The 27,632-nt window shown below is 38.3% G+C and overlaps 1 protein-coding gene across 6 annotated transcripts in view; it reads right to left on the reverse strand.

The window, feature by feature from the left end:
• The window catches only part of PRMT3 (protein arginine methyltransferase 3), a 144,551-nt gene that overhangs the window by 79,062 nt on the left and 37,857 nt on the right, over positions 1 to 27,632 (reverse strand). For all 6 annotated transcript variants that reach the window (XR_011472968.1, XR_011472970.1, XR_011472967.1 and 3 more), the window contains exons 11-13: positions 24,282 to 24,360; positions 6,575 to 6,762; positions 3,693 to 3,779 (exon numbers count right to left, since the gene is read on the reverse strand). Coding sequence is in view for 2 of the 6 variants with exons in the window: in XM_070428160.1 (XP_070284261.1) it covers positions 3,693 to 3,779; positions 6,575 to 6,762; positions 24,282 to 24,360 (354 nt within the window). In the remaining 4 variants the exon portion in view is untranslated. The remainder of the gene's footprint in view (positions 1 to 3,692; positions 3,780 to 6,574; positions 6,763 to 24,281; positions 24,361 to 27,632) is intronic.

Here is a 27,632-nt window from a genome sequence, read left to right on the forward strand (position 1 = left end):
GAAATCATACCAAGCATCTTCTCAGATCATGATGGCATAATATTAGAAATGAACTACAAAAAAAACAACCCAAAATACTCAAACACTTGGAAGCTGAATAGCATGTTATTAAATATTGATTGGGTTACCAATGAGATCAAAAAAGAAATTAAAAGCATCCTGGAAACTAATGACAATGAAAACACAACAATCCAAAACCTATGGGATGCAATGAAAGCAGTCCTGAGAGGGAAGTTTATATCTCTACAGGCCTAGCTCAAAAAGCAAGAAAAAATGGTAGTCAATCATCTAACTCTACAACTCAAAGAATTAGAAAGAGAGCAACAAGAAAACCCCAGAGTGAGCAGAAGGAAGGAGATAATAAAGATTAGAGCAGAAATAAATGACATAGAGACCAAAAAGATAATACAGAAAATCAATGAAACCAAGAGCTGGTTCTTTGAAAGGATAAACAAGATTGACAAACCACCCAAATAAACAAAATCAGAAACGATAAAGGCGAAATAACAACAGACCCCACAGAAATACAAATGATTGTTAAAAAATACTATGGACAGTTCTACTCCAACAAACTAGACAACCTGGAGGAAATGGACAAATTCCTAGAAAAATACAACATTCCAAAACTCAATCAGGAAGAATCTAAAAATCTCGATAGGCCAATAACTATGGAAGAAATTGAAGCAGTCATCAAAAAGCTTCCAGCAAACAAAAGCCCAGGACCAGACGGCTTCACAGGGGAGTTTTACCAAACATTCAAGGAAGAACTAAACCTATCCTCCTCAGACTACTACAAAAAATTCAAGAGGAAGGAACACTTCCAAGCTCATTCTATGAAGCCAGCATCACCCTAATACCAAAACCAGGTAAAGACAACACAATGAAAGAGAATTATAGGCCAATATCCCTCATGAACATAGATGCCAAAATCCTCAACAAAATCTTAGCAAATCGGATCCAGCAGTACATCAGAAAGATCATACACCATGACCAAGTAGGATTTATCCCAGGGATGCAAGGATGGTACAATATACGCAAATCAATAAACGTGATACATCACATAAACAAACTGAAAGAAAAAAACCACATGGTCATATCAATTGATGCAGAAAAAGCATTTGACAAAATCCAACACCCATTTTTGATAAAAGCTCTCAGCATGGTGGGAGTAGAAGGATCATACCTCAACATAATAAAAGCCATATATGATAGGCCCACAGCCAACATCATACTCAATGGACAAAAACTAACACCATTTCCCCTAAGAACAGGAACAAGACAAGGATGCCCACTCTCACCACTCCTGTTCAACATAATCCTGGAAGTATTAGCCATTGCAATTAGACAAGAAGAAGAAATAAAAGGCATCTAAATTGGAAAAGAGGAAGTAAAACTGTCCTTATTTGCAGACGACATGATATTATACATATAAAACCCTAGAGACTCCGTCAAAAAACTACTAGACTTAATACATGAATTTGGCAAAGTAGCAGGATACAAAATTAATGCCAAAAAATCTGAGGCATTTCTATACACCAATAGTGAACTTGCAGAAAGAGAGATTATAAAAACAATCCCATTTACCATCGCATCAAAAAAATTAAGCTATCTAGGAATAAGCTTAACTAAAGAGGTAAAAGACCTCTACTCAGAAAACTACAGGACGTTGAAAAAAGAGATAGAGGAAGACATAAACAGATGGAAGAACATACCGTGTTCATGGATTGGAAGAATCAACATCATTAAAATGTCCATACTACCCAAAGCAATCTATAAATTCAACGCACTTCCCATTAAAATACCAACGGCATACTTCACAGATCTAGAACGAACTCTCCAAAAATTTATCTCGAATAAAAAAAGACCCCGAATAGCTGCAGCAATCCTGAGAAAGAACAAAGTAGGTGGGATCTCAATACCAGATTATCAAGCTGTATTACAAAGCCACTGTTCTCAAAACTGCCTGGTACTGGCACAAGAACAGACATATAGATCAATGGAATAGAATAGAGACCCCAGAAATCGGCCCGAACCAATATGCTCAATTAATATTTGACAAAGGAGGCAAGAACATACAATGGAGCCAAGATAGTCTCTTCAATAAATGGTGTTGGGAAAATTGGACAGATATATGCAAGAAAATGAAACTAGACCACCAACTTACACCATACACAAAAATAAACTCAAAATGGATAAAGGACTTAAATGTACGACAGGAAACCATAAAAATTCTAGAAGAATCCAAAGGCAACAAAATCTCAGACATATGCCAAAGCAATTTCTTCACTGATATAGCTCCTAGGGCAGTTGAAACTAAAGAGAAACTGAACAAATGGGACTACATCAAAATAAAAAGCTTCTGCACAGCAAAAGAAACCATGAACAAAACAACAAGAAAACCCATTGCGTGGGAAAACATATTTGCCAACGTCATATCTGATAAGGGCCTAATCTCTAAAATTTATAGGGAACTCATACAACTTAACAAAAAGAAGATAAACAATCCAATCAAAAAATGGGCAAAGGATCTAAATAGACACCTTTCAAAAGAGGACATTCAGAAAGCCAAGAGACATATGAAAACATGCTCAAAGTCACTAATCATCCGAGAGATGCAAATCAAAACAACAATGAGGTACCATCTCACACCTGTCAGAATGGCAATCATCAACAAATCCACAAACGACAAGTGCTGGAGAGGATGTGGAGAAAAAGGAACACTTGAGCACTGCTGGTGGGAATGCAGACTGGTGCAGCCACTATGGAAGACAGTATGGAGTTTCCTCAAAAAACTGGAAATGGAACTCCCATTTGACCCTGTGATCCCACTTCTAGAAATATATCCCAAGAAACCAGAAACACCAATCAGAAAGGATATATGCACCCATATGTTCATAGCAGCACAATTCACCATAGCTAAGATCTGGAAACAGCCTAAGTGCCCATCAGTAGATGAATGGATTAGAAAACAGTGGTACATCTACACGATGGAATACTATGCTGCTGTAAAAAAGAAGGAACTCTTACAATTTGCAATGGCATGGATGGAGCTGGAGAGCATTATGCCAAGTGAAATAAGCTAGTCAATGAAGAAAAAATACCACATGATCTCACTCATTCATGGATAATAGAAACCATTATAAACTTTTGAACAATAATAGATACAGAGGCAGAGCTGCCTCACACAGATTGTCAAACTGCAGCGGGAAGGCTGGGGAGGGTTGGGGGGCAGGAGGGAGGGGGGTAAGAGATCAACTGAAGGACTTGTATGCATGCATATGAGCATAACCAATGGACATAAGACACTGGGGGGTAGGGGAAGCCGGGGTATTGTCAAGGGCGGGGAAAAAAAAGGACACATATGTAATACCCTTTGTAATGCTTTAAGCAATAAAATAAATAAATAAATAAATAAATAAATAAATGCCATTTAACAAGAAAAGAAAAAAAAAAAAAAGAAAAATCATTATGTAAACATCATTTCCTAATACTTTCTCTTCTGAACTAAACTAACTTTTTAAAAGTCTACTGGCCTATTAAAACAGATCTGTTCAATAGCTTAACCAAGGCAAAGATAGACTGTCAAAGGCAATAATCTTTTTCATTTATCACAAGAGTGGCAATTAATTTATTAGCTTGACAATCAACTGCACTGCTAGTTATATTCGCAAAAGTCAAATGACATAACTTACCGTGCACAAGGATGTCTTTGTGATTTTCAGGGTAAAATCTGAAGAAAACTCCAAATCTGAGACAGACGTTTTATGGCAATCTATATGCTACCCATTAAAAGAGTGAAGAGAATAATTTAGTAAAAATATTAAAAACAAAACAAAAATACAGATAAATACTTCCTTTTGTGCAAAAAGGATTACAGTAAACTAATGTTTTGAAAACTTTAATCATTTACACCCCACTTTTGGGATTGTTTCCAAATTTAAGGGTTACTAGCACTATCATTTAGTTCATTTTTAAAAAAAAATCAAATTAGTATTATTTACTTGGACTTCTTGTAAGAATAGTGTAGTGGCTCAAATCATGGCTCTGATGTGGTAAAGTTTTTTCTTAAACATAATAAAGTACTTTCAAATAAAAAATGTTTTCCAATTAAAATTGTGTATACCACTAGTGGAATACATTTGCTAGAAATTGTGTGATAACAGTCATTTCTTATAGGAAATGCCAACTTAAAAACATATACTCTCTCTATATAAAAAGCAAACAACGAGAACACCATAACGACCAGAACGACTGGTTACTATGACGCCCACTGCAGCCAGTGAACCGGCTAATCTGGGGGTGGGGCCAACCAGCCAACCTCCTGCAGCCCCTCGCCCCAGCCTGCCCCACCCCGATGGGCCCCCACCACCCCGATTGGCCCGTAGCTCCTCCCGCCAGCCGGCCCCGCCCCTGATCGGCCCCCCCACCCCAATCTGGGGCAGGGCCCACCAGCCAATCACCCACGGCTCTTCCCCCCCAGCCAACCCGGCCCTGATCAGGCCAATTGTGGCGGGCTGGCCGGACAACCTCTTGCCGTCTCCTCCTCCCAACAGGCCCGGCCCCAATTGGGGCAGATCGGTTCTGGGCCAGCTAGACCCCACCCATGCATGAATTCATGCACTGGGTCTCTAGTATATAATAAAAACCTAATATGCTAAGTTTCCAGTTGTCCAGTCAAAGAATCAAAGCGTAATATGCTAATGATATGCTAAGGTCACTTAACCGCTCTCTATGATGTGCACTGACCACCAGGGGGCAGATGCTCCGACCCATAGGTTAGCATGCTGCTGGGGTCTGGCTGATTAGGACTATGCGAGATGGGCGGGACACGCCCTGGAGCCCTCCCATGGTCCCTTCCCGGCTGCCCAACCTCCCGCATAACCTCCCTGGCCCTGATCATGTACCGGTGGGGTCTCTTGGCCTGGCCTGCGCCCTCTCACAATTCAGGACCCCTCAGGGGATGTCAGCCGGTTTTGGACCGATCCCGCAGGCCAGGCCAAAGGACTCTACTGGTGCACGAATTTATGCACCGGGCCTCTAGTACTAATGAAAAGAACAGAGTGATTTAGAATTCATTTTGTAATGGCAGCTGAAGATAAGTTTGTTAGATATTAACAAACCAACTATGAAGATTCAACTAAAAAAAAAGTCAAATATTCTTTTATTCCCAATCTTCCCTGGTTCAAGTCCTTTTCCATTTTATTATGGAGAGTAGATGGAATCAGTTATAGTAGTGTGACCAGAGTATGTTGTAAGATTAACAATTGACTTTACATGAGTAGATTATAACACAGTAGACACAATTCATATGATTATATACCTGAACCATTACTCTATTTTAGATAGTTTTAGAAAATTTGAAAGTTGCAAAGTGGCTGCCTTTTATTTGTAGGGGGATTGGGAGCACAGAATGAACTGTATTTACTTAAACAAATAACTGATTAATGTTTAAAAAAAGAGAAAGGGTATACTTTTTAAACACCTTCATCTTTCAGTCCTAAATTCTGTATTTCCACTATTTATTCATAGCATTTTTTGGCACTAAGCAAAGAGATCACTAGGGTGAGAAATTAGCCCTTCCCTCCCCCCACGTAATCCTCTTCCTTCTGCTCAGCCTTAGGGCTGAGTTGGCTATAAATGTATACTCCTACCCTGAGCCAAAGTATCCAAATAAATCCCTTACTATCAGTACTAGAGCACTAAACAGTCCTATAATCATGAAGCAGACTGTATTTTTTTCTTAAAAGCTGAATGCAATTTTAATAAGCTTGCTCTTACTGAAAAACTTTACATGTTTATTATTCTATGCTAATTTAAAATAGTTTATCCATCTAAGAGAATTGATAAACATTTACTGAATATATTCTTTGTGTAGAAAACAATTTTTGATGTTATGAAAATAATAGTGTGAGTAAAAAGAGGAAACAATGTTTGAACCAAACACTAAACAATCTATATTTATCTAATTGAAACAAACAAATTAAGGAGTTATAAGAAAGGCAATATGTTATTATTTAACCCATGTAAGTTTGACATAGCAAAATTCATAAAACTGGATATTTACAAGGTGAAAAATAAGATATTAAAACACTAAAGAAATTAACTGAACATTCTGAACATAGTTTAGTTCAGTGGACAAATTCACTGTACTTACTCTGCAAGGGATAGAAGAAGTCTAAGTAGGACTAGCTAAATTGTGTGGAATATATAATATGAATGAATTATCTGGCTATTAAAGGGAAGCTAGAATAAAGCCAGGAGGTGGTGATGAAGCAGAAATGACTATATAGCAGGACAGGACTTTTTACCTTCACTAAGTCAAAAGTAAATCACTCAACTCCTGGAATATAAGAAACTTCAATATATCAAGAGAAGTGATTTCAAAGAAATGATATAGTCAACTGGTACATATTATGACTTTAAGTTGTTTTAGACTGATTAAAATAGGAAGAATAATTACTGTTTAAAATCTCACATATAAAAATCAACATTAATTTCAAATACTAATCTCAGAAGTGAAAACTAAGAAATGTGGCAATACTATTAGAGAAAATAAAATTGGTAAAACACCTACCTTAATACTATAAGCGTCTGAAATAAGAGTCTTTGGATCTAAAATTTCCACAACAGCTTCTGGAATAACTGCTTTCTTCATGCAGGACATGTTGAAGCCATAGACATCATCCCAAAAAGCAATCCTATCAGCATGTTTATTCACATCACTTACTGCCACAAGGCTGATAGTGCAAATATCAGGGTAGACTGCAAGAAATAAAATATCCAACAATTTAGCATCATCTCCCTTTATTACAAAACAGAATTTTAAAAGGCTAAATATAAGTATCAAATCCATCAGTATGGCTCACTAGCAATTGATTACTAACAGTGGGGGGTTATGAAGGTATAGCTCATGGAAAATAACCAAGTCCCATCGTGTAGCTCCCTTAAAAAAAAAAAATTTCCATTATTGTGATGGTAAGATTAAAATAAGGATTTCACCAATGGGTTGCTATTAAAATAATTAAAAGAGGATGGCATAATTAGGTAATCCTGAAATGAACATATTTATTAAACTTATAGTGTGATGACTTTTAAAAGGTACCAGATCTTTATATATAGCTTTGAAACATGCAGAGAGGGACAAATCATTTAAAAAGATAATATCTTAAAAATTCATGTGATGGAATATTATAGTTGTGTAGAAGACCACTTCATATCACTGAGGGGATATATTCAAGGAATATTTAGGAGGTCGAATTCATAGTACTTTAAGACTGGCTGGCTATGGAGGTGAGGAAGAGGAAAGAGTCAAAGATGACAGTTTTTAGCTTTATAACTGGGCAGAATGTGGTACTAACCATTATAATATGGAATAAATAAGGGCAGACTCAAGAGAAATATGAGAGTTTAATGCTTATGAGACAAATGGGTAAAAATATCCACTAAGCAGCTGAATATAGGTCTGAAATTCAAAAAAGAATCTGGGCTCAAGATATAAATTTGGGACCATGAGCATATAAATGAAAATTAAGTTATGGGAGCTCATGAGGTTCCTAAGGAGAATACATGATGAGTAACAATTTAAGAGATGTGTAGAAGAAAAGGATATTGAAAAAAAATGGCTGAGAACCTGGGGTCACAGGAGTAAGAGGAAAACCAAGTGTTAAGAGCATTAAGGGAAGAGAATGATTCAGGAAGAAACTCTCCTCTGATAACAAGCATAGATCTTTATAACAAAAATTTTTAAATAATACTGATTTCTTTTTATTAATAAAAAATGAACTTTGTCTTTCAAATGAATCAACATGAATTATCACATTATCATAAATTAAAATATAAATCACATTTTCCTATAACAACAAATTGAAAGCAAGTTCATATGTACCAAAGAAATGCACAAAAGAAGTAATTTTATGACTATCACTTAGCCTTCAGACTTAAGCAGTAGAGAAATAACTTTTTCTTTCCCCCAAACTTTGTTTCTATCCACAGCCTTAGGAATTTTATTATTCAATGACAACAGCACTAAATTATCTTCCAAATAAAGCCCGTGATAAGATCTGCTGGCATTAAAGCAATTGCTTCTTCCACACCTGACATGTGAGACTCCAAGAATAAATACTTGGTGCTATGCCACTGATAAGAAGTTTCTCCAGTCCTCCTTACAGAGGCCTGTCAGGCAGATATGAGAATTGGGCTAGTCTACTTCCATGTAAATTCAGATACTTCTACTCTCCTCCACAGACTTGGTAAGCCTCTTGCCTGTGCTTAAATTTTGGATTGATACAAATTCTTCCAAGTAACTGATTTGTTACTGAAAATGCTAACCGAACAAGAATATCAGCTACATGAAAGTATGTTTAGTTTCTTACACCAGATCTTTAAGATAAGAAACACTGAAGAAATAGAATTCTGAAGCAACTTTAGATATTTGGAAACTTCTTTATGCATTCTTTCTGGGATTCAGTATGACAATAGTAGAAGCTTTCCCACATTATTCTGCCACAGACAATCCTATATAATGAAAGTGTAATATGCAAATCGACTGAACAGCAGAACAACCAGTTGGTGAGGGGTGGGGCCGGCAAGCAAGAGGCGCCAGGTCAGCCAAGGCACATGCCAGCAGGCAGAGGTAGGGAATGGCAATGTGAGGGAGCGGGGGGGGGGGGGGAGTGGCGGTGACCAGCGGTGGCAGAGAGGCGGCCAGGGGCCCACCTAGCGGCCTCCCGCAGAGGGAGACATCCCCTGAGGATTCCTGGACTGTGAGAGGGTACAGGCCGGGCTGAGGGAAACCTACCCCCCAGTGCATGAATTTTTGTGCATCGGGCCTCTAGTACATAAATAAATGAGCATGGCTAATGTTCCAATAAAACATTATCTACAAAAACAGGCAGCAGGCCAGGTATAGATACCTCTGATATAGAGAAATGGATGAGGGAGATATCAGGGCCACCATATTGTACTACTTCAGAGAGTGCCACTCACACTGCAGTCTATGGGAATTGAATATCCTCTGGAGTGCACAAATATTCAATTCACTTAACATGGTTCATAGAGTCCTTCTATTTTAGAATATTATTTTAAATCTTAGTGAAATTTAAAAAATATCATCTCTTTATCAGGAGTTGGCAAATGACAGGCCATGGGTCAATTCAGCTCACTGCCTGTTTTTATAAATAAGTTTGATTGAAACACTGCCATGGTCTATGGCTGTTACTGTGGTAAGGCTGAGTAGTTGGGACAGAAACTGTGTGGCCTATAAAGCTGAAAATATTTACTATCTGCCCTTTGGTAGAAAAAGTATGCTAACTTCTGGCTTTGTATCTATTAAGCAATATGATCCTATACTGATATAATAAAAGCCTAACATGCATATCGACTGAATGGTATAACGACAGGTGGAATGATTGGTTGCTATGACGCGCACTGACCACCAGGGGGCAGACACTCAATGCAGGAGCTGCCCCCAGCCTGCAGGCCCCAGGCCAGCCAAGATGGGTGCCAGCAGGGGACCCCCCAATCGCCCTGCCTGTCGCCCCACAGAGGGAAGTGACTGGCAGTGGCGGTGGCGGGCAGGGCCAGCAAGTGGGTGGTGCCAGGCCGGCCAAGGTGGGTGCCAGAGGGGGCCCCCCAATCATCCTGCCAGTTGCCCCAGAGATCAGTCCCGATCGCCAGCCAGGCCTAGGGACCCTGCCTGTGCACAAATTTTGTGCACCCGGTCTCTAGTTTACTAATAATTAATTCTACTAAGAATTTTTTTTTAAATATATTTTATTGATTTTCTACACAGAGGAAGGGAGAGGGATAGAGAGCCAGAAACATCGATGAGAGAGAAACATCGGTCAGCTCCCTCCTGCACACCCCCCACTGGGGATATGCCCGCAACCAAGGTACATGCCCTTGACCGGAATCGAACCCGGGACCCTTCAGTCCCCAGGCCGATGCTCTATCCACTGAGCCAAACCGGTCAGGGCAATTCTACTAAGAATTAAGGATAAGTTTTTCATAAGGAAAAAATGGTATCTCACTAAAATAATTTTAAAAGTTTTGAAAATATGTTGATAATAAAGAAATAAACTAAAGAGGAATATGATTTCACTTTTTATAGTGTTGAGCTAATCATATTTCAAGCTAATCACATTTCACAAAAGTACAGAAATATCAGTTTTTATATCTGTTAGAATTTAGAAATGAAATTATCTTTTAGTTATTAAGTTCTATGAGTATTCATAAAGGACTTGTAATCAGTGTTATAGGTGTGTTTGGTTCTATATCCACCTCCTCACAGCTGGCTAAAATGTTGGGCCACCTGCCTGAATCCTGACTAACCCTTTACCTTCACATTCTGACACATCTGTCATTTGATTTTTGTCAGATAGAAGCATAATTGAATAATTATTCCTCCTTGTAGGTGAAATTAACAAAGCGCTGATTGGACAAAAGCACCCTCTTAACAGACCATTTATAAATTCACAGCTTTGACATCTGTGTCCTTCTCGATTCATTGCCCAGAATTCATTTGTCACTAGAACAGCTCACATTGTGAATAGATAAAGGTGGGAAAGCCTTTATCCCTTAGAAATGCCTCACAAACTTTTGGACACTAAAGGATAAGACTGAGCTGCATAAAGAAACAATTCCAGTAAATACTAGCATCATTACTTGTTTAGAACAAGAGAATAAAAAGTTTAGAACTAAAGGAGATAAAAATAAAAATAAACTGTCCTTTTTACAATACCTATATATAAAAGCCTAAGTGATCATCCGACCAGCCAACCATCTGACCAGCTGAACATCTGGTAGCTCTGATGTGCACTGACCACGAAGGGGCAGACGCTCAATGCACAGGCATGGAAACATGAAACAGACTGATGAATCTCAAAGGGAAAGGGGGAGGGGAGATGGCGGGAAGAGATTAACCAAAGCCCTTATATGCATACTAGAGGCCCGGTGCATGGATTTGTGCACTGGTGGGGTCCCTCGGCCTGGCCTGCAAAGATCGGCCTGAAACCGGCCCAGTGTATGAATTTGTGCACCAGTGGGGGTTCCTCAGCCTGGCCTGTGGGGATTGGGCCAAAACCAGCTCTCCAACATCCCCCGAGGGGTCCCAGATTGTGAGAGGTCACAGGCCAGGCTGAGGGACCCCACCGGTACACGAATTCAGGCACCGGGCCTCTAGTAGAGAAATATTCGATTGAAATAATAGTCAATTATAAAATTATTGATAGGCAGAAGAAAAAATGTAGTTCTAAGTCACTAAATCAGTAAATATTTTGGGAGTTGAACAAGCCTAAAAATTGATTTCCAATTTACATAATAAGGGTATCTTAAAAAACTTAAGACTTATTTGGAAATTGGAAACATTCCCACCATTAATTTATAATAGTGACTAAGCCACTAAAACTTAGCTAGGCTAAAATGTAGAGTTGCAATATGTACTGAAAAATTATGTACTAAAAACACGTAGAAGTTAATATTACTGCAATATCACTGGAAGAAAACAAAATAATAAATCTGAGCAAAGCAGATCTGATGATGAGGAAGCAGACAGCAAGTTCTGGAAACACTAAAGGAAACCTCAAAGCACTATGAACCACTGCCACTAGCTGATGGCACACTGACATAAGTTATGCAAAAGTCAAGTGCTATGTAAAAGGCAGGTGTTAATACCATGATTGCTTAAATTCATTTCCCACTCTTATAAGGTAAAAACCTAACACTAATCTCTTGTTTACCAGCTGTAACTCAGGAGGGAAATTAACATTTATTGAGTAACTATGTTATATCAAGCCATTTAGACTTTTGACTGATTCTATAAAGGTGGATTACAGATTTTTTTACAGATAAGGAAACCAAAGTTCACAAAAATAAACTAACCTGCTCAAATTACTGGTGTTAATCAGCTAACTAGATAACTAGTTAATTGACAAAACAGGGATTCAATTTATGATCTATCTGCAAAATCTATGTGCTTTCCATTATGCCACATTTATGTTTTTCAAAAGGAAAACAGAGAAAGAGGAACCCCATTTTCCTAAGGACACTTACTGGAAGAGGAAGAGGAGAAAACGGTTGAGAAGAATTGGAGATTAATAAAATTTCAGGGCAAAATGAAGAAAATGGAAATGTTCAGCTTTACTCGGTCTGAGTTTTTAAAAAAATGAGATGGACAAAAAGAAATACTAAAAGGGGAGGAAGCAAGATGGCGGCGATATAGGCAGACGCGTCCCAGGTCTTGTCCCGGAGCAAACGGAGTAAGCAGCTGAAACTAATAACACCCACCCCGAATTGGCAAATTTACTCAGCTGGTGAGACGGCTTGCAGCCTGGAAGGGCAGACCTCCCCTGGAAAGGTTAAAAACCAGGGATCTGGGCAGGAAAGTTTGCCAGACCTGAGCCCAGAGGGTCGGAGGGAGACCGCATGGCAGACAGCCGCGTCTCTTGGGACAGACACAGACCCTGACCAGGGTAAGGAGTTCCGCGGGTTTGCTGGCGCCAGGAGATTTGAGATTTGGATTTTGTGATTGCGGAGAACTGAGACTAAAGGGGGCATCCTGAGGAACTGATCAGACCGTGCAGTGCCCATAAGAGAGGAGCGTTTCCCAGACCATGCAGTGCTGGTAAGAGGAGCGTTTCCCAGACCGGTAAGAGGAGCGTTTCCGCGGCCGGCCGGCGTTTGTCTGTTTCTTTGTTTTCACTGAACCCTGCTCATAGGACAGTTCGGATACAGACACTCACCTGTGCTGAAGAGAGGGTGAAGGTGCAGACGAGGGGAATCTGGGGAGAGGCTGAGGAAAGAGGGGGAGCCGGAGGAGGTGGCAGCGAATTGAGTGCTGAGACCCCCCTGGGCCCAGGACTGGGGCAGCCATTCCTCCAGAGGGTGGAATTCCTCCCCCCAGCCCCCCAGGCAAGGAGCACAGCCACACCCAGATTCCACCCTGTATGAGATAAAGGACTAAAACAAGCTGATTAGTCCCTGGGAGTTACCAGGGTCTGGCCTATAGAGGGATTTTCAGTCCCACCAACAACACAGAGCAGGGTAAGGATTAAAAAAGGATAGAGAAGCTGTATAGCCTCAGAGGCCAACCCAAAAACACTGCCACCCAGAGGTTGAGCCACAAACTGACTCTTAGGGGAATACAAATTAAGGCAGACTGGATCACAAATACGGCCTGCTTTAAAATCAGGACTGTGATTTACAACACGGAGGAACAGTGTATTGCAGGCAACACTCTCCTAAATACCTGGCAGGACCAAGGCGAACCAGGCTGAAGAGTAGAAGAACCGAAAGACCATCACTACTGCAAATTTTTTCTTTTTCTTTTTCTTTTTAATTTTTTCACCTTTTTACTAAGAAACCAATTTTTTTTTCTCTTTTTCTTCTTTTTCCATCACCTGATTTTACCCTTTCAATTACCACATTTTTATTTTTAACCAGTATTATTACTCCTACCATTTTACCATTTTTTAAAGTGCCATTTTATTTTCTCTTTATTTTCTTTTGGGATTAGTGTTCTCCATTCTATTTTCATCGTTCCTTTAGCATTAATTTTCCCTATCTCAATTCCACCTCTTTGCTAAAACCCTCTTCCTTACTTTTCCCCTTTTGGTGTCCTGTTTCTCTTACCCTATTCCTGCTCCAGACCTTCCCAATTCCCTCTTTTTACCCCCTGTCTAATTCCACCCTACTTATATATCCTATTTCCAATCTACTGCTCTAAATCCTTATACACCTATTCTTTATCCTTCTTCACTTTCCAACCATTTTTTTTTCTCTCTTATCTTTCTATTGTTTTCTTGATTGTTGAATATATTGGGCTTTTTTTTTTTTTTTAAATTTGTTTGTTTGTTTTGTTTTGTGTTTTTTCTTCTTTTTTAGGACTGGTTGTGAGGTTGTTTTTCTTTTTCTTTTTCTTTTTCTTTTTTTTTTCTGCTGGTTTTTCCCTTCCCTCCCCCACCCCACCCCAGCTATTTTTGTGCTTCTGTTTTCCCTTACCCCTCTGGATATTATTGGTGGTTTGTAGTTTGCATTCATCTCCAGGGATCTGTTGCTGGAATTTGTTGAGATTAGTGGCAGTTCTATTGGAGTTTGCTCCTCATACGGGGAGTCTCTTCCCCACTTCTACTTCATTCTCTTTTTTCGCTCTCTTTTTTCCCCCCTCTTTTTTCCCAATTCTATTTTTGCACTCCTTTTTTGTTTGTTTTTTTCTTATTTTTCTTTTCTGTTCTCTCTTTTATCTTCTTCTCTTCTTTCTCCCTTATCCCCTAATTCTCTTAATTCGGTTGGTCACCTTTATTTGGAGTTATTAATATTGTGAATATACTTGTGTTCAGTGCCTGGTACGTTGTGCCTTGCTCTGTTGTATTTTGTGCCTTTAAATCAACGCAGCAGATCCAAGCAACAGCAGCCCCCTGATCACCGCAGCCTCCTGATCACCACAGCCTCCTGATCACCACACCCTCTGTCTGTGGAACAGCAACTGTACGTGAAGCCTCCCCCCACCAGCCAGAAGAGCCAACACAGCTGTGAACAACACCCACCAGAGGAGCTGCTGCCAACTGGAAAGCAGCTGCTACCGCAACCGTCTGAGCAGCAACCACAACCCAAGGAGCCCCTGCCACCCAGGGAGCAGCCACTGAACACCTCAACATCTACATATGTCAGCGAGATCAAACATGGGTAGGCAAAGAAACCCCCAAAGGAAAGAAAAGGAGGACTCGCCAGAAAAGCAGCTAAGTGAGACAGAGATATGCAACATGACGGAAAAAGAATTCAGAATAAGGTTCCTAGAGTACATGCACCACATGTTCAAGAAGCAAGAAGAAACAGATGAAAAACTCAACTACTTATGCAAGAAGCTAGAAGAAACAGATGAAAAAATCAACAACTTAAGTAAGTCCCAAGAAGAAATGAAGAGTGACATAGCTTCAATAAAAAACTCCATTGAAAGTATCAACAGTAGACTGGGAGAAGCGGAGGACCGAATTAGTGAATTAGAAGACAAGGAAGCAAAACACACTCAAACTGTACGGCAAATGGAGAAAAAAATTAAAAGACAGGAGGAGAGCCTAAGGGAGCTTTGGGACAACATGAAACGAAACAACATACGAATAATAGGGGTGCCAGAACAACAGAAAGATGAACATGGATTAGAAAACCTATTCGAAGAAATAATATCAGAAAACTTCCCTGAGGTGGGGAAGAAAAAAGTCACACAAGCCCAGAGAGTCCCAAACAAGGTGAACCCGAAAAGACCCACACCAAGACACATCATAATTACCATGGCAAATGTTCAGGATAAAGAGAGAATCTTACAGGCTGCAAGAGAGAGACGGAAAGTAACATACAAGGGATCTCCCATTAGATTATCAAATGATTTCTCAACAGAAACACATCAGGCCAGAAAAGAATGGACGGAAATCTACAAAGTGATGCAAAGCAAAGGACTGAATCCAAGAATACTCTATCCAGCAAGGCTATCATTCAAAATTGAAGGGGAAATAAGAAGCTTCACAGACAAAAAAGGGCTAAGGGAGTTTATCACCACCAAGCCAGCCATGCAAGAAATGCTAAAGGGACTGGTGTAAAAAGAAGAAATATCAAGCTCAGAAAGAAAACAGCCACACACACACACACAAAAAGAAATGGCTACAAACAAATACCTTTCAATAATAACTTTAAATGTAAATGGACTAAATGCTCCAACCAAAAGACATCGAGTGGCTGAATGGATAAAAAAACATGACCCATACATCTGCTGTCTACAAGAGACCCACCTCATTAGAAGGGACTCACACAGACTGAAAGTGAAGGGATGGAAAAATATCTTTCACGCAAATGGAAAGGAAAAGAAAGCTGGGGTAGCAATACTTATATCTGACAAAGTACATCTCAAAGTGAAGGCCATAACCAGAGATAAGGAAGGCCACTTCATAATACTAAAGGGATCAATACAACAAGAAGATATAACCCTGGTAAACATATATGCACCCAATGCAGGAGCACCCACATACATAAGAAAACTTCTGGAAGATATCAGGGGAGAGATCGACAACAATACAATCATAGTAGGGGACTTTAATACACCACTGACATCACTGGATAAATCCGCTAGACAAAAACTCAGCAAAGAAACAGCAATCCTAAATGACTCACTAGATCAGATGGACTTAATTGACATCTTCAGAACACTTCACCCCACAGCTGCGGAATATACATTCCTCTCAGGTGCTCATGGGACATATTCAAAAATAGACCACATATTGGGTCACAAGCAAAGTCTCCACAAATTCAAGAAGATTGAAATCATAAAAAGCTTCTTCACAGACCACGATGGCATAATGTTAGAAATAAACTACAATAAAAACAACCCAAAATACTCAAACACTTGGAAGCTGAATAGCATGTTATTAAATATTGATTGGGTTACCGATGACATCAAAGAAGAAATTAAAAACATCCTGGACACTAATGACAATGAAAACACAACAATCCAAAACCTCTGGGACACAATGAAAGCAGTCCTGAGAGGGAAGTTTATAGCTCTACAGGCCTATCTCAAAAAACAAGAAAAAATGGTAGTCAATCATCTAACTCTACAACTCAAAGAATTAGAAAGAGAGCAACAAGAAAACCCCAGAGTGAGCAGAAGGAAGGAGATAATAAAGATTAGAGCAGAAATCAATGAAATAGAGACCAAAAAAACAATACAGAAAATCAATGAAACCAAGAGCTGGTTCTTTGAAAGGATAAACAAGATTGACAAACCCCTAGCCAGGCTCACCAAGAAGCAAAGAGAGAGGTCCCAAATAAACCAAATCAGAAATGATAGAGGCGAAATAACAACAGACCCCACAGAAATACAAATGATTGTTAAACAATACTACGAGCAACTCTACTCCAACAAACTGGACAACCTGGAGGAAATGGACAAATTCCTAGAAAAATACAACATTCCAAAACTCAATCAGGAAGAATCTAAAAACCTCAATAGGCCAATAACTATGGAAGAAATTGAAGCAGTCATCAGAAAGCTTCCAGCAAACAAAAGCCCAGGGCCAGACGGCTTCACAGGGGAGTTCTACCAAACATTCAAGGAAGAACTAAAACCTACCCTCCTCAGACTACTACAAAAAATTCAAGAGGAAGGAACGCTTCCAAGCTCATTCTATGAAGCCAGCATCACCCTAATACCAAAACCAGGTAAAGACATCACAATGAAAGAGAATTACAGGCCAATATCCCTCATGAACATAGATGCCAAAATCCTCAACAAAATCTTAGCAAATCGGATCCAGCAGTACATCAGAAGGATCATACACCATGACCAAGTAGGATTCATCCCAGAGATGCAAGGATGGTACAACATCCGTAAATCAATAAATGTGATACATCACATAAACAAATTAAAAGAAAAAAACCACATGGTCATATCAATTGATGCAGAAAAAGCATTCGACAAAATCCAACACCCATTTTTGATAAAAACTCTCAGAAAGGTGGGAATAGAAGGATCATACCTCAACATAATAAAAGCCATATATGACAGGCCCACTGCCAACATCATACTCAATGGACAAAAACTAACACCATTTCCCCTAAGAACAGGAACAAGACAGGGATGCCCACTCTCACCACTCCTGTTCAACATAGTACTGGAAGTATTAGCCATTGCAATTAGGCAAGAAGAAGGAATAAAAGGCATCCAAATTGGAAAAGAGGAAGTAAAACTGTCCTTATTTGCAGATGACATGATATTATACATACAAAACCCTAGAGACTCCATCAAAAAGCTACTAGACTTAATACATGAATTTGGCAATGTAGCAGGATACAAAATTAACCCCAAGAAATCTGAGGCATTTCTATACACCAACAGTGAACTTTCAGAAAGGGAGATCAGAAAAACAATCCCATTTACCATCGCACCAAAAAAATTAAGATACCTAGGAATAAACTTAACTAAAGAGGTTAAAGACCTCTACTCAGAAAACTACAGGACGTTGAAAAAAGAGATAGAGGAAGACATAAACAGATGGAAGAACATACCATGTTCTTGGATTGGTAGAATCAACATCATTAAAATGTCCATACTACCCAAAGCAATCTATACATTCAACGCACTTCCCATTAAAATACCAATGGCCTTCTTCAAAGATCTAGAACGAACTCTCCAAAAATTCATCTGGAATAAAAAAAGACCCCGAATAGCTGCAACGATCCTGAGAAAGAACAAAGTAGGTGGGATCTCAATGCCAGATATCAAGCTGTATTACAAAGCCACTGTTCTCAAAACTGCCTGGTACTGGCACAAGAACAGACATATAGATCAGTGGAATAGAATAGAGAGTCCAGAAATTAGCCCGAACCAATATGCTCAATTAATTTTTGACAAAGGAGGCATGAACATACAATGGAGCCAAGATAGTCTCTTCAATAAATGGTGTTGGGAAAATTGGACAGACATATGCAAGAAAATGAAACTAGACCACCAACTTACACCATACACAAGAATAAACTCAAAATGGATAAAGGACTTAAATGTACGACAGGAAACCATAAAAATTCTAGAAGAATACAAAGGCAACAAAATCTCAGACATATGCCAAAACAATTTCTTCACTGATACAGCTCCTAGGGCAGTTGAAACTAAAGAGAAAATGAACAAATGGGACTACATCAAAATAAAAAGCTTCTGCACAGCAAAAGAAACCATCAACAAAACAACAAGAAAACCCACCTCGTGGGAAAACATATTTGCCAACGTCATATCGGATAAGGGCTTAATCTCCAAAATTTATAGGGAACTCATACAACTTAACAAAAAGAAGATAAACAATCCAATCAAAAAATGGGCAAAGGATCTAAATAGACACCTTTCAAAAGAGGACATTCAGAAAGCCAAGAGACATATGAAAACATGCTCAAAGTCACTAATCATCCGAGAGATGCAAATCAAAACAACAATGAGGTACCATCTCACACCTGTCAGAATGGCCATCATCAACAAATCAACAAACGACAAGTGCTGGAGAGGATGTGGAGAAAAAGGAACACTTGTGCACTGCTGGTGGGAATGCAGACTGGTGCAGCCACTATGGAAGGCAGTATGGAGGTTCCTCAAAAAATTGGAAATGGAACTCCCATTTGACCCTGTGATCCCACTACTAGGAATATATCCCAAGAAACCAGAAACACCTATCAGAAAGGATATATGCACCCAGATGTTCATAGCAGCACAATTCACCATAGCTAAGATCTGGAAACAGCCTAAGTGCCCATCAGTAGATGAATGGATTAGAAAACTGTGGTACATCTACACGATGGAATACTATGCTGCTGTTAAAAAGAAGGAACTCCTACCATTTGCAACATCATGGATGGAACTGGAGAGCATTATGCTAAGTGAAACAAGCCAGTCAATGAAGGAAAAATACCACATGATCTCACTCATTCATGGATAATAAAGACCATTACAAACTTTTGAACAATAATAGATACAGAGGCAGAGCTGCCTCAAACTGATTGTCAAACTGCAGTGGGAAGGCCAGAGAGAGTTGGGGGGCAGGAGGGAGGGGAGTAAGAGATCAACCGAAGGACTTGTATGCATGCATATAAGCATAACTAATGGACATAAGACACTGGGGGGTAAGGGAGGGTAGTGGTTTGTCAAGGGCGGGGGGGGGGGGGGGAAGGATACTTATGTAATACCCTTTGTAATACTTTAAGAGGAAAATAAAAGAAAAAAAAAAAAAAAAAAAAAAAAAAAAAGAAATACTAAAAGGAAAACAATTAAGCAGCAATTAGAGAGGAGTACATAAACTGTACTGCTCAGTTTTCCAGCAGCAAGGACAGCATATTTGCAAATCTGGAATTTATAAGAGGCCATTTTTTATTAGTGTAGATCAGGCTTCCAATCAAATTATTAGTACAATGTAAAACCTTTGTGTAAAATCTTTGAGAGGCACAGATCTATCAGAGAATGGTATATATCTTCACTCTATTTTGCTGCCCCCTTCTGAATTACTTGTGAAATTCCCTGTTATGAGACAGGGCCTGCTTCCCTCTACAGAAGCTGAAAAATGACAGAAACTTGCTTTCCCTCCCTCCCTTGCAGGTGAGGCATGTACACAGAAGCTAGGCCCCACTAATGACATGCATCTAAAGCTCTGTCTACCTTTCAGAGGCCGCAAGGCCTACTGTTAGCGAGATCAGCATTGCAATGTGTCAGCTAGTCCTCAGCATCAGAAGTGGTATCACTTCTAAATCAGTCGTATGAGATAATTTTAAGCATCGTTCCTAACTGTATAAACTTACAGCCTGGTTTTCTCGTTCTCATGCAAACTTTTACTCTACCCTATTGTCTTAATAAATTCCTTTTCTGTTGAATAGCCAGGGTAGAGTTCAATTTCTTCCAACAAAAACCCTATTAATGCAGAGGGAAACATACATTGTAAATAAATTCCTCAAACAGGGCTGTTCCACTAGTTTTGGGTTCAAAAGGCTCTGATGTGGGGCTTGAACATACATTTTTAACAAAAGGTCCATAGAGATTGTGTTGGTCTGTCAATATTAGAAAACAGTGAGTTAGGAAATGGCTATTTTAGTAATTTTATGTTGTATTGGACATTGTCCTCAACTTTATAATCTCAATGGTTATAACTCAAAGAAGGTATATATTCTGAAGGACTCCATTAAAACTTTGAGCTTAGTTCTGACTATGTGTGTGTGTATGGAGGAACCTTTCATTTTGCTTGTAATGAAAGGCAGTGAAAATGACTTTCTTTCCTAGTAATGTGGAAGATGTCTCCTTTAATGGGCCCCTAAATTTTCTATGAAGCAATTGTGAACTCAAAAAACTACTACCAGCTTTATGAATTAAAAAAATGAATTATTTCTATGTGCTCCTATCTGCTCACAATTTCAATATGTCCCATTCCTGAGGATGTCAACCCTGACTATATGATCAAAGTGGAGTCTGCTAGGCTTCTACACTGGTTACTCTTTTCCCTTTTGTAATTAAGATAGTTTGTGGGGAAGTTTTTTGAAACTAGGTAAATGTCCCATTCTTAATCTAACTTTCAGATTATTCATTTATTTATTTCTCAACGGGATTACTATTTTTCAGCTTTAAGTGATACTCCATAAATTCTTGCTGCTAAAGATAAAGCTACTGAAGTATATGCACTTCCTTCTACTTGCCCTCAGCATTCCCTTTCCAATTTTTCTGAGATGTAGTATGTGACATTGTTAGGATATAAAACATTTGAATTCTATTTTGTCCTCCTATGCTTTTGTCTTAATTCTACCTATAAAACTATGCACTGATTACAATCAAACATTTTCATAGTTTTCTTCCTCATCACTTTGTTGTTTGAATGCAAAACACTACAATTCCTAACACATAATTAGCATTACTAAATCTTAGCTAAAATTAGTATAAGCAGTCTTTAGTAAGCCCAATTTCATTAACTATACACAATTATTTCTATTAGTAGTAATAGTAATAAATGAGTACCTCTAAAGTACTGTGGAATTTCTTGGTGATAACAAAGAGAATGAATACTCAAGTTATTGGCTGACTATGTTTTTATAAAGGTTTTATTTACTCTATGCCATTATATATATGAGAATAAAGTGAACCCTAATATAAAAGTAAGCCGTGGTCCCTTCATGCATACATGGGTCTTCAATATTCTCCCTCTCTCATAACTCAATCATCTTTCTAAATTCTTTGCACTGCTAATTGCTTAGTAAATCTTTCTGTTAGGAAAACGTAACAGAAAACTCTATTTTGCAATAGCAGAATGTGCATCTAGTTGATTTGGTGATATTCATCATCAAGGCATATTCAAATGCACAAAATAGGCAAAACCACTTCATGTTACTCACTTCTGACTTCTTTTCTCTTGATTGTGTTAACAAATAACATTCAACAGCACTGCTTAGGCAGGTAATGCTGACCTCTTTTCAGTATACCTCCAGATTATCTTAGTGCTAATATTAGTCATAAAAAATATAGAAAGAGCTAGACTTATGAGCCTCCATTTTACTAGTAACCCTCTGATGCTGGGAAAAAGCTCTGCCACTACTTCAGCTACAACCTCATTATTCACATGCTCTAAGTTCTTAATGAATTTCATCAACAATTCAATTTAAGTGCATTAAGTTGCTGTCACTCCTTCAGTAAGATCAATGAGAATCATCGAAGGAGGTATGGAAACAGTTTTCTGAATCTTCCCTAGAACAACTCAAGGCAAAAATCAGATTCAATAAAATATACTTTTAGTAGGGAAATCATGAATAGTGAAAAGAAAGATCCAGCAAATCTGAGATTAAAAAAAAAAATCAAGGCCTGACCTCTTAATATGTGTCATCCAGGTCACATTTGTTTCTAAAACCTCAAAGAGCTATTGTGAGGTTTACATGTAATAACATAAGTAAAGGTAGAGTATATTATTTGGTAGCTTGTATAGACAATCAACAAATGGTAGATAATATTAATTTTTAGTCATTAAGTGTGGTTCTCATTTTTTTTTAAAAGCCACTGCATTTATAGAATGATATAGCTAATAAGTTGCAGAGTAAAATATATCTAAAAATTCTAGCCAGGTTCATGTCAGAGACCAGGGACATATCTTAAAATGGTTGCAGAAAATATAGTGATGAGAGCATTTTGAAAAAAGAAAGGCAATCCATTTACATGCTATTAAAAAAAAAAGGACTCTACTATACTGGAGAATTTTCTCTGTGTTTTATGTTTTGGCCTTATTGATTTCTATTATACCATTACTACCAAAGTAATTTCATAGACCACAGATCAGCAAGAGGCATAATATGGTCCAGTGCTTTATGTCACCACTTTCAAATATCTCCTTTTCATCTATTTGTATATATACTTTTAGCACTTGTACTCTGATCATGGATACCATTTGTTGATCCTGAAGCTTTGAGGAAGGGAAGGTGCAGGGAGAGGTGAATGAAGGGAGACCGATGCTATTCAATTCAGTTTTAATGATTCAATTCAGTAAACATGTATGATGTTCTACCTATGCTGCAGGAGCTAGGGAGCTCACTGAAGAGTCAAAGATGAGCAAAACATAGTCTCTGCCCTGAAAGAGAACATTTTGTTTGTATACAACTCTACCCAGCAGAAGGCCTATAAAAACCTAATCTCACTCTGAGTAAGCAGAGTTAACATGATTAAAAGTTAATAAAAAGAAAGCCTTCCAAATTTATTGGGGTCCATTTAAAAATACTGATTGGGTATGTTATGTTTTAACAACTTAGTAGAAACCAGTCACTATTTAAATCTTCTCATTAAATCACACAGAAACCAGGTTTATATATTTAGTGAAGTCATGGAAAATTTGCCATTAAAGTGAACAATCTCCAATCTAGCATGCAATACTCTTTTGGAAAAAAGAAAACTAAATGTCATAAAGATTAAAAATAAAAAACTTTGTGACATTTTGACTTGAAAATCAAAGAACTTCAAAATCTAGTCCTTAATGTATTTACAAAAAAGTGTTCTTGAGAATATCATTAACTTTGAGTCCTGCATATCTATACTACTAAAAGGGTAATATGCTAATTAGGCAGACATCTTCCAGATGACCTTCTGGACATCCTTCTGACAAAGCCGCAGCAGCTGCAAGGGCCAAGGCTCAGGCAGCCACAGGAGGCTGCGAAGGGCAGAGGTGTGGCTGTGAAGGGCCCAGGCTCAGGCAGGCAGTGGCAGCAGCAGTGGGGTCATGGGGGCAGCGCCTTCCCCTGATCCACCAGGTCGCCTCCTGCAGAGGGAGGCCAGACTATGGCTTAGGCTGGGGGCTGAGGCAGAGGCAGTTAGGGGCAATCCGGCTGGTGGAGGAGCAAGTTAGGGGCGATCAGGCCAGCAGGCGGGCAAGGTAGGGGTGGTCAGGCCGGCAGGCAGGTGAGCAGTTAGTAGCCAGAGGTTACGGATTGCAAGAGGGATGTCTGCCTGAGGATCGGGCCTAAACCAGCAGTCGGACATCCTCTGAAGGGTCTCAGATTGGAGAGGGTGCAGGCCGGACTGAGGACACCCCACCCCCGTGCACAAATTCCGTGCACTGTGCCTCTAGTCTTATATAATATTCTACTATCAACAGTATACTGAACGAATGTCTTATAGCTTCATCTAATGGAAACATCTTTCATCTCTATTGGGAACTTTCTCAGTCACGCAGTTTATTTGAAATCTAAAGGTTCATTTGGTTCTGTCAGACTAAAATAGGTTATTAAAACTAGAATTTTATACTTACCTGATCCTCCTTTTGTCAAGTATTTGTTCTTTGCATAAAGAACAGAATCTAACATAGATTCGAAAAGAAGAAAATAACCCTGCAGAAAACAGAAAAAAAATTGAGTTTGGAAATGTGTAATATCCTTACAGAAAGATCAGTTTAAATATCTGCCTACTCTTTTAATAAAAATATATATACTTTGTCTATGCCACAAAATATTCTGCAAATTTTGAAATTATTTTTTGTAGTAAGTTCTCTACATAATAATTGTTAGAAAACCAGGCCAGGGTATAAAGTGAATCCAGAAAATTTATTACGGTAGAATCTACTGAACCTTTTTTTTTTATCTGAGCTTCTACTTTCTAGACTATTGTTTCTTTCTCATTCAAAGAAATATTTGAAAAAATATGTGACAAATTGTTGACAAAACCTGTAACTCTCCAGAATATTGCAAAATTAATCTAGAGTGGTTCTTAAGATTTTGCTCTCGGGGGACGTCTGGACACATTTTCATTGTCACAAATGGGGATGGGGTGGAGGGATGCTACTGGCATCTGTAGAGAGAGCCAAGGATGCTGATGAGCATCCTATAATGCACAGAAAAGCCCCCATAACAAAGAACTATTTGGCCCCAGATGATATATCCTGGTTGATCTATCCTGGTCTAGAACATCATTTTCCAAAGTTTCCTGCCCCAGTGACTTTCTCTTTGGTTAAAAAAAAAAGGGGGGGGGGGGGAGAGTTGGTTTTAATAAAAGAGATTTGAGAAAGACCAGATGCTAGAGATTCATAGTGCACATTGGCACAATAAGAGTTCTAAGAAGTGTTAAGGTAAAGAGCACTGAGGAACATATTTTAACCACTCTTCGACTAGACACCTCTTTTTTTTTTTTCTATTTAACAACTATCAACACCTTGCACAGCTAGTGTTGTTTGAAACACAGCCCCAATACACTCCAGATTTTAGAGAACAGTAATGAATCCTCTGCCAAGAAAGGAAAATCATAGGTCAAAAGAAAAGATAACTTGTCCCTACTGGTATCACAAGCACAGTGCATTCAGTTAGTCTTTCTCCTTCTAGGGGCCCATCTGCCAACAGCCCTGATAAGCAAGGAAAATTAAGTGCTTGGTGCAGAGCTTAGCACATACTATATCTATTGGTTAGGGTGAACCAATATGAATTTTACCCTGATGTTAGCATTCTAAATCAAAACTGTTCTCACTCATTTGCTTTGTGTACAAATAACTGTTTGACAGGATAAATACAACTGCCTTTAACAACAATAAAGTTTTTTTAATGGTTTCTCTAGAACAAGAAAATGCAAATCCGAATGGATAATCTTCCCAAGAGATTAACAGCAAATTTAAATTACAGAAAACACAGCTCTCGTGTTTGAATCACTTATGAAGGAAGCTAATTAAATTGCCGCTAGCAACTCTACTTTGGCATTTACCCTCAACACACTAATTCATTGATAAGAAAATAATTGCCTACAAAAGAAAGATTTTGCAACAAAGCTTTACCAATCTATTTACATTAGGAAAATTAAGGATCTGGTGGAAAGTCTTTCTCTAGATAGATTTCTTCAGTAATATGTCTAACTCTTACAAATTGGTTCCCCTTTAACATCATTTGTGTATTCAAAGCATAAGAGATTTTTGGAATTCAAATAAATCTTTATCAATCTGACATGACATGCAGATCTATGCACACAAATGCTAATAAATAAGCATTCATCAACTGACTAAGGTGAATAATAATTTACGCTAAGAAATTATTAAAAGAGGAGGCATCACCCTGGCGAGTTTTGCTCAGTGGTTAGTCAGCCTTCAGATCAAAGGGTTGTGGGTTCGATTCCAGTCAAGAACACATTACCTTAGTTGCAGGTTCCCCTACTGGGGTACCTGGGGAGGCAACCAATCCATAGATCTCTCTCCTGTCAATGTTTCTCTCTCTCTTTCTCTCTCTCTCTCAACATCCTCCCTCCCTTCCACTCTTTCTAGAAATCAATGGGAAAAAAAACACATCCTGAGGTAAGGATTTATAACAACAACAACAACAAAACAACAAAAGAAGAGGCATCCATTTGCCCTATGAGGAAAAGATCAGCTGATAAAACATGTTAATAGGCTGAAAAAAAAATGGTTCCTATTTGTAAGAGTGCTGAAGGTTTAAAGAAAAAAGAAAATAAATTCACATTTTGGTACAAATTAAGTACTCATTATATTCCAATCATTTTTGGAAGGGGGTATTAAAAACTGTTACTGATTTGGCACTGTGTCAAAACTGTTTCTAGTATTACTCTTTCAAAGCAGTTAGCTAAATCTAAGTATTTTGCTTCCATATGCTCAAATACCATTTTACTTTCATGTACTACAAACCAAAAAAAAGTCTTTAATCAATAGGTGAAAGTACCTCCTTCTAGCAACACGTCCTTTATCGAATTTAAGATAAAGATATTATTAGCCATTCATCAGAGATTAAATTACACCTATTTTAAATTGATATTATGGTCAATACCAATGGTATAGTGGTTGAGAGGATGGATTCCTGAATTTAATCCCAGATGAGCCCCCTTTTCTATTGTCTAAGTTAACATCATTATGCCTCAGTTTCTTCATCTGTAAAATGACAGTGACAATGACATTGTATTTCATACAGTTGTTGTGAGGATTAAAATGTTCATACATGTAAAAGGTCTAGAACAATACATTTACTAGCCCAGATGAAAAAAATTAAGAGCTATGTACAAAAACATATTTGTAAAGGCTAATCAGAATTTTGAAATTATGTTTAATATTAGAGAATAAAGGTTTACCAGACTGTCCAGATTGATATAATAACATTTATTTAGTGAAGAGTCTTATATTACAATCCAGAGTAAGAAGTAAAATTTCTTTTTCCCCAGGAGTTAATCAGAACACATTTTCTTGTGTCACTTCTTTTTTCACATCAGCCAAGACTATGTGTATGTATATACACACCAAAATATGTAGCAATATATATATCTATATATACATCTACTAAAAAATTATTTAAAATTAATAAAATTTTAAAAACCCTATCAAACAACTTGATAAAATTGGACACATTAGAGCCAATTCCGAGATTCTTCTTAAAAAGATAATCACAGGGATTTTTCCCCTCCCCAGGACCAAAAAATCAATTTTACGTAATACTCTGAACTGGTATTGATAGCTTAAGACTTTCCCATCCATTTGCTTTCATTTAATATAATAAAAACCAATAGGCATTTTCCTACTTACCCCTTCATGATTACCTTAGCTAAGATTAGAATCCTGATAAGATAATATTAGAGATAGTTTCTAAAGTTCTAACTATTTAAAACAACCTAATTTTCAGATGAG

Source organism: Myotis yumanensis, unplaced genomic scaffold (assembly GCF_028538775.1).
Source record: "Myotis yumanensis isolate MYYU_CA2020_CCGP unplaced genomic scaffold, mMyoYum1.0.hap1 SCAF_10, whole genome shotgun sequence".
In the NCBI taxonomy this organism is placed as follows: Eukaryota; Metazoa; Chordata; class Mammalia; order Chiroptera; family Vespertilionidae; genus Myotis; species Myotis yumanensis.